General features: G+C 37.5%; 1 protein-coding gene across 3 annotated transcripts in view; it reads right to left on the bottom strand.

Annotated features, from left to right (window-relative positions):
• LOC136863459 (myb-related protein A) overlaps positions 1-14,553 on the bottom strand; it is a 289,002-nt gene that overhangs the window by 21,471 nt on the left and 252,978 nt on the right. For 2 of the 3 annotated variants that reach the window (XM_068226482.1, XM_068226481.1), the window contains exon 13: positions 4,793-4,924. The exons of the other annotated variant lie outside the window; for it this stretch is intronic. In XM_068226482.1, the coding sequence (XP_068082583.1) occupies positions 4,793-4,924 (132 nt within the window). The remainder of the gene's footprint in view (positions 1-4,792; positions 4,925-14,553) is intronic. 3 annotated transcript variants of the gene reach the window in all.

Here is a 14,553-nt window from a genome sequence, read left to right as displayed (position 1 = left end):
CTGAGTTAATGAGCTCCGTGTGAGCCTTGCTTGGTATGAAGAGGTTGCCAAACCACTCTCTTCAGTCTTGACTCTTTCTTCATGCCAAGTGCAGTGCAGTGACCTAGTGAGCATTATTAATAGTAAGATATGAAATAAGTTCTAAGTATTACGGATATCAGTTATCAGTTTAGCGCAAGAGCAGTAATATGTCAGTATTCTTCCAGCCGTGGGTAAATCCAGAATCACAGTATAATGAAGCGGAATTAAATTAGCTGCCTGGACCTTCTTCTTCTTCTTCTCCTTTCTCACCAAGAACTCCAACTAAAAGTGACAAAAATGTGATGGGCAGAGGTGTTAAATTACGAAAACAAACCGTGATGTTGGTGAGGAACATTAAAAATTTCTTATGAGGTGTTTTAGGAAATGGCGGTGTTATAACTGGTAAAAATTTAAATAATTTAGCATTGGATTCGACACGAATCTGTGTTACTACGGTGGAAAAACTAGTTGAAATCAGTGATGTCAATACCTATGTAACCACCACCAGAGAAAGTTCAGAAGCAGAAATTAAAATTTAATAAAATAGACAATTTCACTCGGGACCTGCTTCGTCGAACAGTTTTTTAGTATTATAGGAACGGTAAATCTCCAACAATAGGTGACCTAACAGAATCAATGAAACAGAAGACAGCTGGGACAGAATATCAGTTTCCGTATGGGACGAAGACACTGTTGTCTTCTGAAAAATATGGGGTTTAAATACTTGTCTGTACCTAAAAAGTGCTTAAAAGCTGAAACAGCTTAAATAATTGCTTGGCGGTACAGATATCTTCAAGATATTCAGGCCCAAGGTTATGCTGACGTATACCTAGATGAAATGTGGTTCAACAGTAACTGTTGCAGAATGAAGAATTGGACAGACGATTCTGACAATTGTGCTGTAACAACCCCATACAACAAAGGCGATAGAATCGTTATTGTTCATTGCGGTGGACAGTTTTTTTTTTTTTTTTTTTTTTTTTTGCTAGGGGCTTTACGTCGCACCGACACAGATAGGTCTTATGGCGACGATGGGATAGGAACGGCCTAGGAGTTGGAAGGAAGCGGCCGTGGCCTTAATTAAGGTACAGCCCCAGCATTTGCCTGGCGTGAAAATGGGAAACCACGGAAAACCATCTTCAGGGCTGCCGATAGTGGGATTCGAACCTACTATCTCCCGGATGCAAGCTCACAGCCGAGCGCCTCTACGCGCACGGCCAACTCGCCCGGTGGTGGACAGTTTGGTTTTATTAGTGATGCTCCTCCAGTTACACATACTAAAATGGCGGATGATCCCGCGGATTACCATGGCAGCATGAAATCGGAAATCCTTGAAAACTGGTTGGAAGAGAAGTTACTACGACGCTTAGAAGGACCATCTGTAATAGTTACGGATAATGTCTCCTACCACAGGCGTGCACTTACGACTAAACTCAATCAATCCTGGAAAAAAGATTGAATCCTTCAATATATGATCGATAAAAATATTCCTGTCCCTCATCCTGTTCCTATAATACAAGTACTCCTCGAAATTATTATGGAGAACACGCCTATTGGAGAAAGAAAAAAGAAGTATGTTGTAGACCAATTGGCAGCTAGTTATGGACACATGGTCTTGCGCATACCACCATACCACTGCATTTTTAATCCCATTGAAATGGTGTGGGTGGAGATAAAAAAGAGGACCACATCACAAAATCTAAGAAAGAAACCATGGAAGAAATTATTCAATCACTGAAGGAAGTCTGTATGCTCGTGACACCTGTAAAGTGGAGAAATTACATCAGCCATGTGGAGAAAATAGAAAAAAGCTACAAGAGCATACAGTCCATTCTTGACAATGAGAGGATTTGTATACAGCTAACAGATTCTTCTGGTTCTGAGGAGGAAGACGTGACAACGATTAAGGTAAAATTTTAATAAGAAGAAACGTAATGGATTAATGGTTATGTTTATGATGATACTGGATTTAGAATGTTAAACTAGTAATATTTCTTGTAAAATTTTCTTTCCATGGAATTGCTTGTTTTACTCTTGTAGTAGTAGTAGTAGTAGTAGTAGTAGTAGTAGTAGTAGTAGTAGTAGTAGTAGTAGTAGTAGTAAATTGTGTTTTTACTTTACTACCACACTAATGTAAGTGACCATCGCAACCTGTTCCCAACTGCGATGTATTTGTTAATAATAATTAATAAATTATTATTATTATTATTATTATTATTATTATTATTATTATTATTATTATTATTATTATTATTATTATTTCTGGAGACCCACACATCAAATTAAAAGTATTTTTTTCTTTTTACAAGTATTTATGGATAATAAAGTAAATAAATAACAATAATCCAATGTATATGAAGCTTTTTATTGTTTGCAAAACACCCTGAAGTGGGAGTTAACGCCTTAAAAGTGTATTAAATACCCTTAACTGTCAGAAGCTACCATCTGGGCCATGGAGGAGCCAATAATTATACTAATTATGAATACTTAATAATAATTCAGTTGTCTATTCATTCAGTATGAATACATTATTATTTTCACTTTTCAAAATGGTTTACATTGCAAACATTGCAGCATTCTTTGTGATTATATTGGACATGCTTGCAAAATTAATAACTGGTTTGAGAGAAGGCAGTTCGGGTTTAGGAAAGGTTATTCCACTGAAACTCAACTCGTAGGACTCCAGCAAAACGTAGCAGATATCTTGTATTCATGAGGTCAAATGGACTGTATCACGATTGACCTATCCATGGCATTTCACAGTGTAGTTAATGGTGACTATCAACAAAACTGAGGGCTATTGGATTAGACAAAAGAGTGACTGAATGGGTGGCTATAATTTTAGAAAAAAGAACTCAGAGAATTAGAATAGGTGAAGAAGCTTTATTTGATCCTGTAATAATTAAGAGGGGAATTCCTCAATGCAGTATTATTGGACTTTTATGTTTTCTTATACATATAAATGATATGAGTAAAGGAGTAGAATCAGAGGTAAGGCTTTTTGCAGATGATGTTATTTTGTACAGAGTAAAAATAAGTTACATGATTGTGAGCAACTGCAAAAAGACTTCAACAATGGTGTGAGATGGACAGTAGGCAATGGTTATGATGATAAATGGGGTTAAAAGTGAAGTTATGAGTTTCACTGATAGGAAAAGTCCTCTCAGGTTTAATTATTGTGTTGATGGGGTGAAAGTTCCTTATTAGGATCACTGTTACGTACTTAGGTGTTAATATAAGGAAATTATCTTCACTGGGGTAATCATATCAACAGTATTTTACATTAAGTGTACAGATCTCTGCACATGGTTATGAGGGCATTTAGGGGTTGTAGTACGGATGTAAAGGAGAGGGCATATAAGTCTCTGGTAAGACCCCAACTACAGTATGGTTCCAGTGTATGGGACCCTCATCAGGATTACTTAATTCAACAACTGGAAAATATCCAAAGAAAAGTAGCTTGATTTGTTCCCTGGTGATTTCCAACAAAGGAGCAGCGCTACGAAGTTTGGGCTGGGAAGACTTGGGAGAAAGGAGATGAGGTGCTCGACTAAGTGGTACGTTCCAAGCTGTCAGTGGGGGAGATGGCGTGGAATGGCATTAGTACACGAATAAGTTTCAGTGGTGTTTTTAAAAGTAGGAATAATCACATTATGAAGATAAAGATGGAAGTCAAGAGGACAAATTGAGGGAAATATTTGTTAGGGATTGGAATAATTTACCAAGGGAGATGTTTGATAAATTTCCAAATTCTTTGCAATAATTTAAGGAAAAGATAGGTTAAAAAAAAAAAACAGGGAATCTGCCACCTGGGCTTGCCCTAAATGCAGATCAGTATTGATTGACTTATGGTTTTGTAATAACTTTAAATCAATATAAAACGATCAACTTTTACATAAAGTAGGATTTTTTTTAATGATCAAACTTTACTTCCTTATTAGGGCCCATTTCCTAGGCAGGGTCACATCTGCTGCAAAAATGAAGAAATTTGCTACAGAAATGAACATCCTAGATGAAAGAGTGCAAGTCAAATGCATACGATTGAATAAAATAATCCAAATAATGCATGGGGTTAAGTTAACAAGGTGACAATACGAACTAATTGAAGACTGGAAGAGGAGCAGCATCTGAGGGAAGAACGCTTTTCCTTTTTTAAGTGAATTTCAGTGCAAGCAATGTAGTATTCAGTTGAATTTATGGTAACTGTAAACCAACGGACCATACAGGCAAATGACACTTCATATGTACACATGCTTCAAGTCATGGAGGAGAATTCTCAGCACAAAGGCTTGTTGAAGCCCCAATAGTTTCATCACCATTTGCCATAGAAAACCGCTGTGCCACTGAAAAGGCGTACAAGGGAAATGTGGAGTGATACTTCCCTGTAACTTTCTGCACTGAGCTTGAATGTGTTGTTACATATTTATCTGCAAAGCCCACTGAAACATTCATACCAACAGACCCTACATGACATACTTTCACACAATTCATCAAGGACTGGCTGGATGCCATTACTAGCATCATTCATACCTCTGTCACTTTCATACTGTCAAAGATCACACTGGGACAGGTTAATGAAAGTAACAAACTACAGAAGACAAAGTGCACTGTAAATACTAAATATCATGGGAGATGATCTCAAAGCAGGCAAATTCTACACAATAAAGAGATGAAGGGGTGATATTTCTATAGTAGAAGAGGAAAAGTAACAGAAAAGATCCACTTTCAACTCCTAACTACAAAAGAAAGAAGGAGTACCTCAATGACTTACTTTAGCTGACGGTGAAGTCCTCTGCAGAGCAAATGAGAACTCCTTATCAGAGGCAGACTCCTCATTTAACGCATCTTTGATGATTGAAGGAGGAGAAAAGAGAACTGATCGATCACCAACAAGTGTTTTGCTCTAGAACAATGAAATGTAAATAAGAAAGCAAGTATAAAATTGCTAAATGGAACTCCATATTTAAAATAAATCCTGGAGAATAACTGCTGCACAAAATATCTTTATGGCAAGTGTCAGGAAACTGGATCATCAGTGCAAGCATTAAATAAAACTTGGTTACAACCTTAACATGGACACCCATTAACAAGATACAGTCGTTATCTAGAAGGGGAGGCATTTGATAGACTTTTATGTAGTACTGCTGCTTTAGGATGATCATTCTTGACAACATGATTTTTGCCTTGCTCAGTTCACAGGACCCATACAAGTTCATTTTGTCTGCAAGAGTACTTAATGCTTATCTTTACGGAACTTCAGTAAATCATAGAACATTACCATGTCATGCGTTATAAGTTAAAGCTGTAAGGAGAGAGCCATCAAAACAAGCAAACCCGCCTCTCAGAAAAACGTCACTTCGCCGAAGGCAGCTCCATTCCAGTTCAATAATCTTGTATTCCTTTGTCCACACTGGGCTATATTCAGCAGATATATCAGTAACAGTTCATCTCAACTATCAGGAAAATGAACAGAAACACTAGTTTTGAGAAATCTTTCTCCTACAACTTTGTTGTACAAGTTTTCTTAATAAAAGTTACTGTGAACATGTGCAACAAACAATTGGAAAGAGTCTTGAAGTCCCACTTTACTAATGACTGTGATAATTTATATACCAGTTTCTTTGCAAGATGTTTTCTACTTGAACACAGGATATATATTCTTCAATATTGATGTTTATTACAATGTAATAATTCTTTCTGGTAACCAATTTTATGTCATTTACATCATTTTCTGATTCTTAAACCAAATATTTTCTGAAAATTCCAAACATATAAAGAGATAAATTTATTAATGAATATAACTACATCTTCATGGGCATGTTTTCAAATGTTTCATTACTTTTTCTAAGTTCTGAAACATATCCTCAAGAAACTAAGGTTACTCATAACATTTTACAGAATGCTGTATTTCTGAAGACAATCAACCCTCAATAGAGAGGCAACATGTAAACTTCTTTGAATAATAATAATAATAATAATAATAATAATAATAATAATAATAATAATAATAATAATAATTTGCTGACAGTACTTTTTAATGTATCTCTTTTGCCACATTCTCTGAACCTAGTTTTAACCATTTCTTTACTAGTGGGTAGAATTAAAGCTTCAGACTTTGGAGCGTTGAATGGAGAGCTTTAATTTTTTTTTTTTTATATAAGCAAACTGCACATCATTTGTTTCGACTTGTGGAATATTGCAGCATATCCATACAGTAAGTGACAACCCTGCCTGCTTTGTTAGTAATCATATTTCTCTCTTCTTATGAGAAGCCCACTTGTCTTAACCTGCAAGTCACTCACATCAAACACAGCAATCACTATCCAACTCTTAACTTTTAATCAGCCTGACTTAGGACTTCATAAACTGTTCTACATGTGTGCAAACAATACAGTTTAGAAGACTTGTACTATAGAGAAGGTTTTTCTGTGCTTCCAACCAGAGCCTGTACAAAGTTACTTGGGGGTCAGATCCACGGCAGAGACCTGGAATTTGACACTTCTAATTCATAACCTTTAATTTTTTTTTGAGAACTGTAAGATATCTAGTAGCATTGCACAACTCATCCTTCAATGAGTAGAGTGCTCTTAAATAACAATGTATTGATACTAGAAAGTCTGTAAGCTTGAAAAACTTCACATTCTATTGTTCTTACTACTTTCACATACTCAGGAGATAAGAAAACAATACTTGTGCATTGAGGGAGGATCAATACACACCAAAAATATAAAATAGGAAATTTTACAGGCATCTGAACTGAAAAAGGCAATTTTTAAAAACAACAGAAAAGTCTGCATAATACAAGTTTATTGTTATTTCACATTATACCCATAACACAGTTCTAAGTTAAAGTCCCCGATGTGTGTGGAGTTATGCTACCCGCCAAGCACGATTTCCCTGCGAGCATGTCAGCTGAGAGCAGCAGGGAAGTGCGACGTCACAACTGAAGGGAGAACTTGGTCAAGGTTGTATTACGTCAGACGGAATGTTCGATTCCCTTCCATCATTAATTTCTTCTGAATGGATTAAGATATGAAGAAATGAACTACATCACCGTGTAGCTTATTTTTTTATAATCAGGAATCCCAAGTTTCAAACAGATCTGTTGAAAATTACGGAAGATATTAGCCATTACAATTTCTTGGGGATACTGAATAAAAGGCAGGCATTTAGCTTGTCAAGCCAGTTCACCTTGTACCACAGCCGAGATCAGACGGCCGGCTGTTGGGTATTCTGCGGTCATTATGTAAAATGTCAGTTCGACTCTCTGCGAAAGTTTAAGCCCGCATATTACGACGCACTGCAAGACTTAGAATATTTTCAGTATCGTACGTGTGCTGATAGAAACTGCGCCTAAGTTGAAATGTGAACAGTCGAGGAGTGTTACCATTTACGAGAACAGTGTGACTGGAATTTACATTTTCTCACCAATACGATGTTATGCTAATATAATTTGATGTTCGTATTTGAACGAAAGTGATTAACTTTACATTGAATACTGAAAGTGTTGAAACGTGATCATCAGTGAAACGCCAAAACTGTCCATGATTTTATGTTCAATTTTGACAAACTGTACTAGTAGTGGAACACAATCTAATATTTTCAGACTGTTCAGGTTATTGAATTTACGGTAGTGAAGCATCATAGTGCATAGTTGTTCTATCAAAGGTATTGGAACATTTTTCAAACTGTACATCGATGTTACGAACGACCGATATAATTAATCATATTTAACAGTGTTGTCGAACTTTGATTCTATTTTACAAGTGTCCAAATTCTTAACTGAGCATAAACTCAGTACAGTATTTAAATGACCTGGTGCATTTAACATTCTTTAATTATCCCAATAAGACTTGTGTCGAACCAAGGAAGGACAGTGTTTTCTTTTTCCATTTTCGATAGTGAACGGGACTAAATTCACGGAACTTATTCTTTTCCCTTTGATGTTGTGTGTCAAACGGGATACCTTGTTTTCTACATAGTTATTCAGACAATGTTCTCGCAGTTAACTTTAACAAGGTGACTATTTTTTTACCTGATTAACACATGACAAGTTTAAATTTTGAGTTCAGGTTCATCCATCAGTAATGACTGTGTTCTTCTAATTAATTAGTGAAATCCCTCTGTGAAGACAACTGACTCATTAAAGAACGCTACTGACCATAATCTCATTTGTGCAGATCAATTACTTTGAATCCATTTCATACCCAGTGCCACGTTACAACCAGGCCACGAGTGCTCCTAGACCCATCCAGACCTCCAGGATATTCGAGACCTGACAGATATCGTAATTTATAATCTTCATTTCCATATTGACGATCTACACAATTAGAAATAGGAAAGGATTTCCACCTATCAATAATGTTTATTGCACTTATTATGCTACAGGACCGGTTTCGACCCTTTACATAAGGTCATCCTTCAGCTGAACCATGCATACATATCTATGTGATAAAGCTATGATTAAGATAGTATTGTCAAAGGAATGCCATGAACACGAAGCAGTACACAACACATCTCAGCCACACCAACAACAATAAATATAACATCACTGCACAGCTGTCCGACTCGTTGGCTGAATGGTCAGCGTACTGGCCTTCGGTTCAGAGGGTACCGGGTTCGATTCCCGGCCGGGTCGGGGATTTTAACCTTCAATGGTTAATTCCAATGGCCCTGGGGCTGGGTGTTTGTACTGTCCCCAACATCTCTGCAACTCACACACCACACAACACTATCCTCCACCACAATTACACGCAGTTACCTCACATGGCAGATGCTGCCCACCCTCATCGGAGGGCCTGCCCTACAAGGGCTGCACTCGGCTAGAAATAGCCACACGAAATTAACTGCACAGCTACAAATGGGAGAGGAGCCACTACTTTGAACCCAATGTCATTCAAATTTCATAGACGTCACAGGACAACATGAATTGATTTTAACATAAGGCAACACACAAAGCAGAGCTGAACATATTTTAGCCTAATTTTAACCATACGTCTGGCACCTTTTTAAAACTGGAAAGTGTTTTGCTCTATGTACATGTATAATTTTACAAGCAAACCATATCATTTAAACTCCAGGAACAGCAGCTGAGTGTACAACTGTGTAAATAAGACTTGAACACGGGAATCGGCCAACAAGCAAGACACGAACGTTCATGTGCATGAAGTGCAGGTCGCCTACGAGTGTCAAATCAAAAGACCTGCACCTGGCGAGCCGAACATGTCCTCGGACACTCCCGGCACTAAAAGCCATACGCCATTTCATTTCAAGTGAGATATGTTTTATCAACTAATTTTAAGATCTTAAACATACAGTACTATTTTAGACATACAATGCATTGTTGTACATAGTGACATATATGCCTGTTCACGTTACGACATGCCCCATTTGGATGTGACCTAATGTTTATTATCTATGGCATTCCTTTGACAATACTATCTTAATCATAGCTTCATCACATAGATATGTATGCATGGTTCAGCTGAAGATGACCTTATGTAAAGGGTCGAAACCAGTCCTGTAGCATAATAAGTGCAATAAACAAGTATTGATAGGTGGAAATCCTTTCCTATTTCTAACCTGCCAGATATTCGAGACCGGCTCGGAAGATGGTGGCACCATGAGCAAACATTGCGACCCCACAATGTACAAGGACCATTTCAACCCCAGGAGAAGTACTCATTGTAACTGCTGTGCTGAGGTGATGTTCAAATTCTGACTTTATTTTATGAATAAACTTTTTTTTTTAAATTAGTGTTCCATTATACTTATCTTACTTCCCTCTCCTCTGTAACAAGTCAGACAAGGACCGGTCACCCCTGGACAGAGTCTTGTGTTCAGCTAGCCATCAAAACAAACTTTTACGTTTACAATATTCTATCAACCAATTAAGAACTTCAAAAAACATATCTATATATATAAAATAAGAGTTTTGTCTGTACATTGCTCAGAATTTGAAAAGAATGGTATTTCTGTATCTGTCATGTGCACAGTAAGACGAAAATGCATTTTTTACTTTTCCGTAATTTCTGTCTGTCTGTCTGTCTGTCTGTCTGTCTGTCTGTATGTATGTATGTATGTATGTATGTATGTATGTATGTATGTATGTATGTATGTATGTACACGCATCACGAGAAAACGGCTGAAGATAATTTAATGAAAATCGGAATGTAAAGTCGGATGATGAACCGCTATAATCTAGGCTATAAATTATTTTAATCACGCTGAGTGAAATGGTGGTTTAGGGGAAGGCCTGAAATTTAATTCTCAAGTATTTATGTTATTAATGGTCGTGTCTTAATGAAAATGGCTAGACAAAGATGGGAAATAATTCGCTACAATATAGGCTATACACGCTGAGAAAAATGGTAGTTTAGGGGAAGGCCTAAAATTTAATTGTCAAATATTTATTTTATTAGTGGTCGTATCTTCATGAAAATTGGTATGCAAAATCGGGGAATAGGTCGCTATAATCTAGGCTATCAATAATGTTATTCGCACTGAGTGTAATGGTAGCTTAGGGGAAGGCCTGAAATGTAATTCTTAAATAAGTTATTTATGTTATTAGTGGTCGTATCGATAAATACTACATAACTAACATAACTTTAGTTATGTCGTAAGTTAGTAGTAGTTATGTAAGAAGTTATTAAATTTCCGATCACTTATGTCTTATACATTGTTACCGTACCGCATATAATCAGAGATATTCATGAATTTGGATTTTTGTTACTAAGTCCATATCAGCGCCGAGTCGTGAGAAAATGGGTAAACAGAATTTAGTGAAAGTCAGTATGTAAAGTCTGAGAATAAGGAACTACAGCCTACGATATAAATAATTTTGTGGGACACCCTAATATCACAGAGTCGAAAGAAAAGTAATGTGAAGGCCTGCAATATAGAAAGCTCAAACTTTATCAACAATAACATTACATTGACCATTGTTTGTTGTGATGTGCTTTTTGTTTTCTGTTTCCTCTCATCCCCGATAGATAGGATTACTGCAGCGTACCGAGGTTTTTTTAATTTGCTTGACAGTGCACCGACACAGGTAGGTCTTATGGCGACGATGGGATAGGAAATGAATAGTGGTGTGAAGGAATCTGCCTTGGCTTTAAGGTACAGCCTGGTGTGACTGGTGTGAAAATGGGAAACCACGGGATACCTTCTTCAGGGTTGCCGGCAGTGGGGTTCGAATCCACTATCTCCCGGATGCAAGCTCACAGCTGCGTGCCCCTAACCACACGGCAACACGCCTGGTCGTACCAACTGTAACAGCCTGCCTGTATATTGGCGGGAAGTAGCTGGGGAGTAAGATAACTTTCTTCTTTAGCATGCCATTCCTCTGGTTCATACATTTTCTGATATATCTGGTACGTAACACACTGGTTCATCATAGTATTCAAGCTATTCAATCCCTACTCTGAGGCACTGATTGGAATGAGTAGTGTGCATATTTAACGGAATAATGACAGAGGAGTGTTCACAGCTGTCTGCGACCTGGTTATTCCAGCTCTGGAACTTTGGACTCTTAGATCGGCAACATAGTACTGTTCGTTGAAATTTGAGAAAGTGTGCGGTTTTTCATTTGATCGAGTATTTTATATGATAACATTGCTTTCAATCGCTACATTCCTACTGACGTTTTCGTAATGACCTATGTTGAATTCAGTTAGGAAAACCACCAAGTCAGTCTTCCTGAGAATCCCGTAGTGAAGCACGGGTACATCAGCTAGTGTTGCTATAAAACTTACTAATAGATACACAGAATATGAACTCTATGGGAAATGTAAATTCACACAGTTAAAAGTTTGAGGTATCAAGAGACTGCAGTCCAACTAACATTTTTTTTTAAAGCTCTCATATATTCAAAGGACAGTGTACGACGTTTTTTTTTTTTTACAATTGGCTTTATGCCGCACCGACACAGATAGGTCTCATGGTGACAATAGGATAGGAATAGTCTAGGAGTGGAAAGGAAGCAGCTGTGGCCTATATTAAGGTACAGCCCCAGCATTTGCCTAGTGTGAAAATGGGAAACCACTGAAAACCATCTTCAGGGCTGCTGACAGTGGGGTTCGAACCCACTATCTCCCGGATGCAAGCTCACAGCTGTGCGCCCCTAACGACACGGCCAACTCTCTCTTTATAGTATGTCTAAAAACTGTTCTAAGTTCTTTGGTGGAATAGTCAATCTCCTGTCACTTAAAACATTTTTTTTTTAGCTCTTGGCATCACATGAATTTACAGGTGCATATTCCACAGAAGACAGTCCCATTGGCTCATAATCATGAATCAGTTGAACACTTGTGATCCAAAACAGAGGTTCAGAGTTTACTTTCACCATAGTTACCCAACCCGGATGGCTATAATATTTCTCAAATTTTCCTGATACTTCTGTACTTGTGATATCTGGAACCTACTGGAACCTAGCCTACATCATTCAATGACTGTTACTGCTTCAAAAAAAAAAAAAAAAAAAAAGCATGAATTTTACTGAAATCAGCCAAAACAGAGGTCAGAATTGCTGCAAGACGTGGAGAAACAAAGCATTTTTGGCCTTCAACTATAGTTAAACCTATCTTCATCAAAGGAATTTACAGCCTATGAACTCTTCAGTGTGCATGTAAAAAATATGGTCACAAATGAAAAATCTCCATTAATCTGGAATATGTTCATTTAAATTGATCAATAATGTATGTTTATAATTTTGTAATGTGTTCCACATGACAGACAGGATTATGTATATGGAGCTATGTAAGGCTCTTCGCAAGGCTGGTGATGTTTCCTTCTTGAACAGCACGCTCATCTTTCCCTACATCTGGGGCCAACATTTTCCACCCTGTCACAGCCAAGCCCATGATGAGTCCAACCTTCCCCAGTACAAGGATGTCTTAATTTTATAGGGTAGTATCAAGATTGTATTGAAAAACTCCCCACATACAGTACAGACACAAATTGTCATGGCAATTGCAATTGATAACGTATATATTGAAATAGTTCAAAACATTCATTTTTTTAAAAAGGTTAAATAAGAAGACGTTTGAAAATTAGATGCCACTTACAAGCATGCATTTCAGAAATAAGCACTCATAATCAAAACAGGGAGCTATAGGTACTTCGAAAGTTACATAAATTGAATCATTTAGTCCTGAAAGTAATTTATCTAACAAAAGCCTATGAATCCGAGCAATGGAACAAAATCTGCTCTCTACTCATGAAGCATATATAATTCATTACATAATCCATGTGATCAGGGAGCAAGCCCATCCTTCGTTTTTATGACAGTTGAACTCTGCAGGAGAGACTTTTATCATGTCTCAGCATCTCTCGAGGAAAGGCAGCCATTTTTTCTGAGGAATTGTAGCCACAGCAATTTGTGATTTAGGTCAATGCATTCTGAAACCAAGTCAGTGATCTAATTCATCCCTAAGAATAATATTCAGGTCAGAGTTCTGGGCTGGCTGTTTTAGACTGTCCAGCTGTATTCTTCCCCCTCCCCTCCCCCACCAATTGGTTTTACATTGCACAGACACAGATAGGTCTTATGGCGATGATTGGATAGGAAACGCCTACGAGTGGGAAGGAAGCGCGGTGTGACCTTAATTGAAGTACAGGTCTAGCATTTGCCTGGAGTGAAAGTGGAAAACTACGGTAAACCATCTTCAGGACTGCCGACAGGGGTTCAAACCCACTATCTCCCAGATACAAGCTCACAGCTGTGTGGCCCTAACCGCAAGGCCAACTTGCCTGGTGTGTTGATATTTGCACCACCTTATGTACCACTTGGTATTAACTCATAATGCTCAATTATGTTGCTGGATGGACAATCAGCAGCATAGTGGAACTTGCAGGCAATTGTTTCAACTGATGTCTGGTAATTTTCAATAACTACATTCTTCAATGCTCAATGGTCTTCGTCTGTGAAACGTGGCCCAACCTTTCGTGGTTTTGTTGTGGCGGTGCCTTAACGTTTCTACTTCATGTCAAAAGATTTGACTCTGGCAACTTCAAAAGTTTTGAATTCTGAACACTTTGTTACTAATGTGAAAACTAATTACTTTTTTTTTTCTATTTGTTCGGGGCATCAACCTAGAAAGATCTTTTTCACATGCAAAGTCATTGAGTTCTCCTGGCTTTAACATCCTGCTGATCAATATCAATCAAATTATTGTATCATCTAGAACAGTATGCAATACAAAATAAGACTAACAATAATAATAATTCCTCTTCAGTTTCCAGCCTTCTAGGTCAGGTTTCAAACTACAGTTTTTAACACAAAATGGCTGACATTTGAACACCATCAAGTATATGAAAATAGGTCATGATAACTGTTAGCAGTCAATTATTTGGCCAAAGGTCATTATTTCAAATAATTTACCACATAACCACAGGTTCAGAGCTGTTGAAATCACTGTCAAACATCCATGTCCCATAGTTCTGAACAAGTCACTGGTACGTTACTATTAGAAAAGAAAGACTTCTTTAAATATGTACGGTTAAAGGTAGCACCATGAGAAATATTACCTAGTG

Source organism: Anabrus simplex, chromosome 2 (genome assembly GCF_040414725.1).
Source record: "Anabrus simplex isolate iqAnaSimp1 chromosome 2, ASM4041472v1, whole genome shotgun sequence".
In the NCBI taxonomy this organism is placed as follows: Eukaryota; Metazoa; Arthropoda; class Insecta; order Orthoptera; family Tettigoniidae; genus Anabrus; species Anabrus simplex.
The sequence above is the reverse complement of the archived record's forward strand: the minus strand, read 5'-3'. Positions and strand labels throughout refer to the sequence as shown.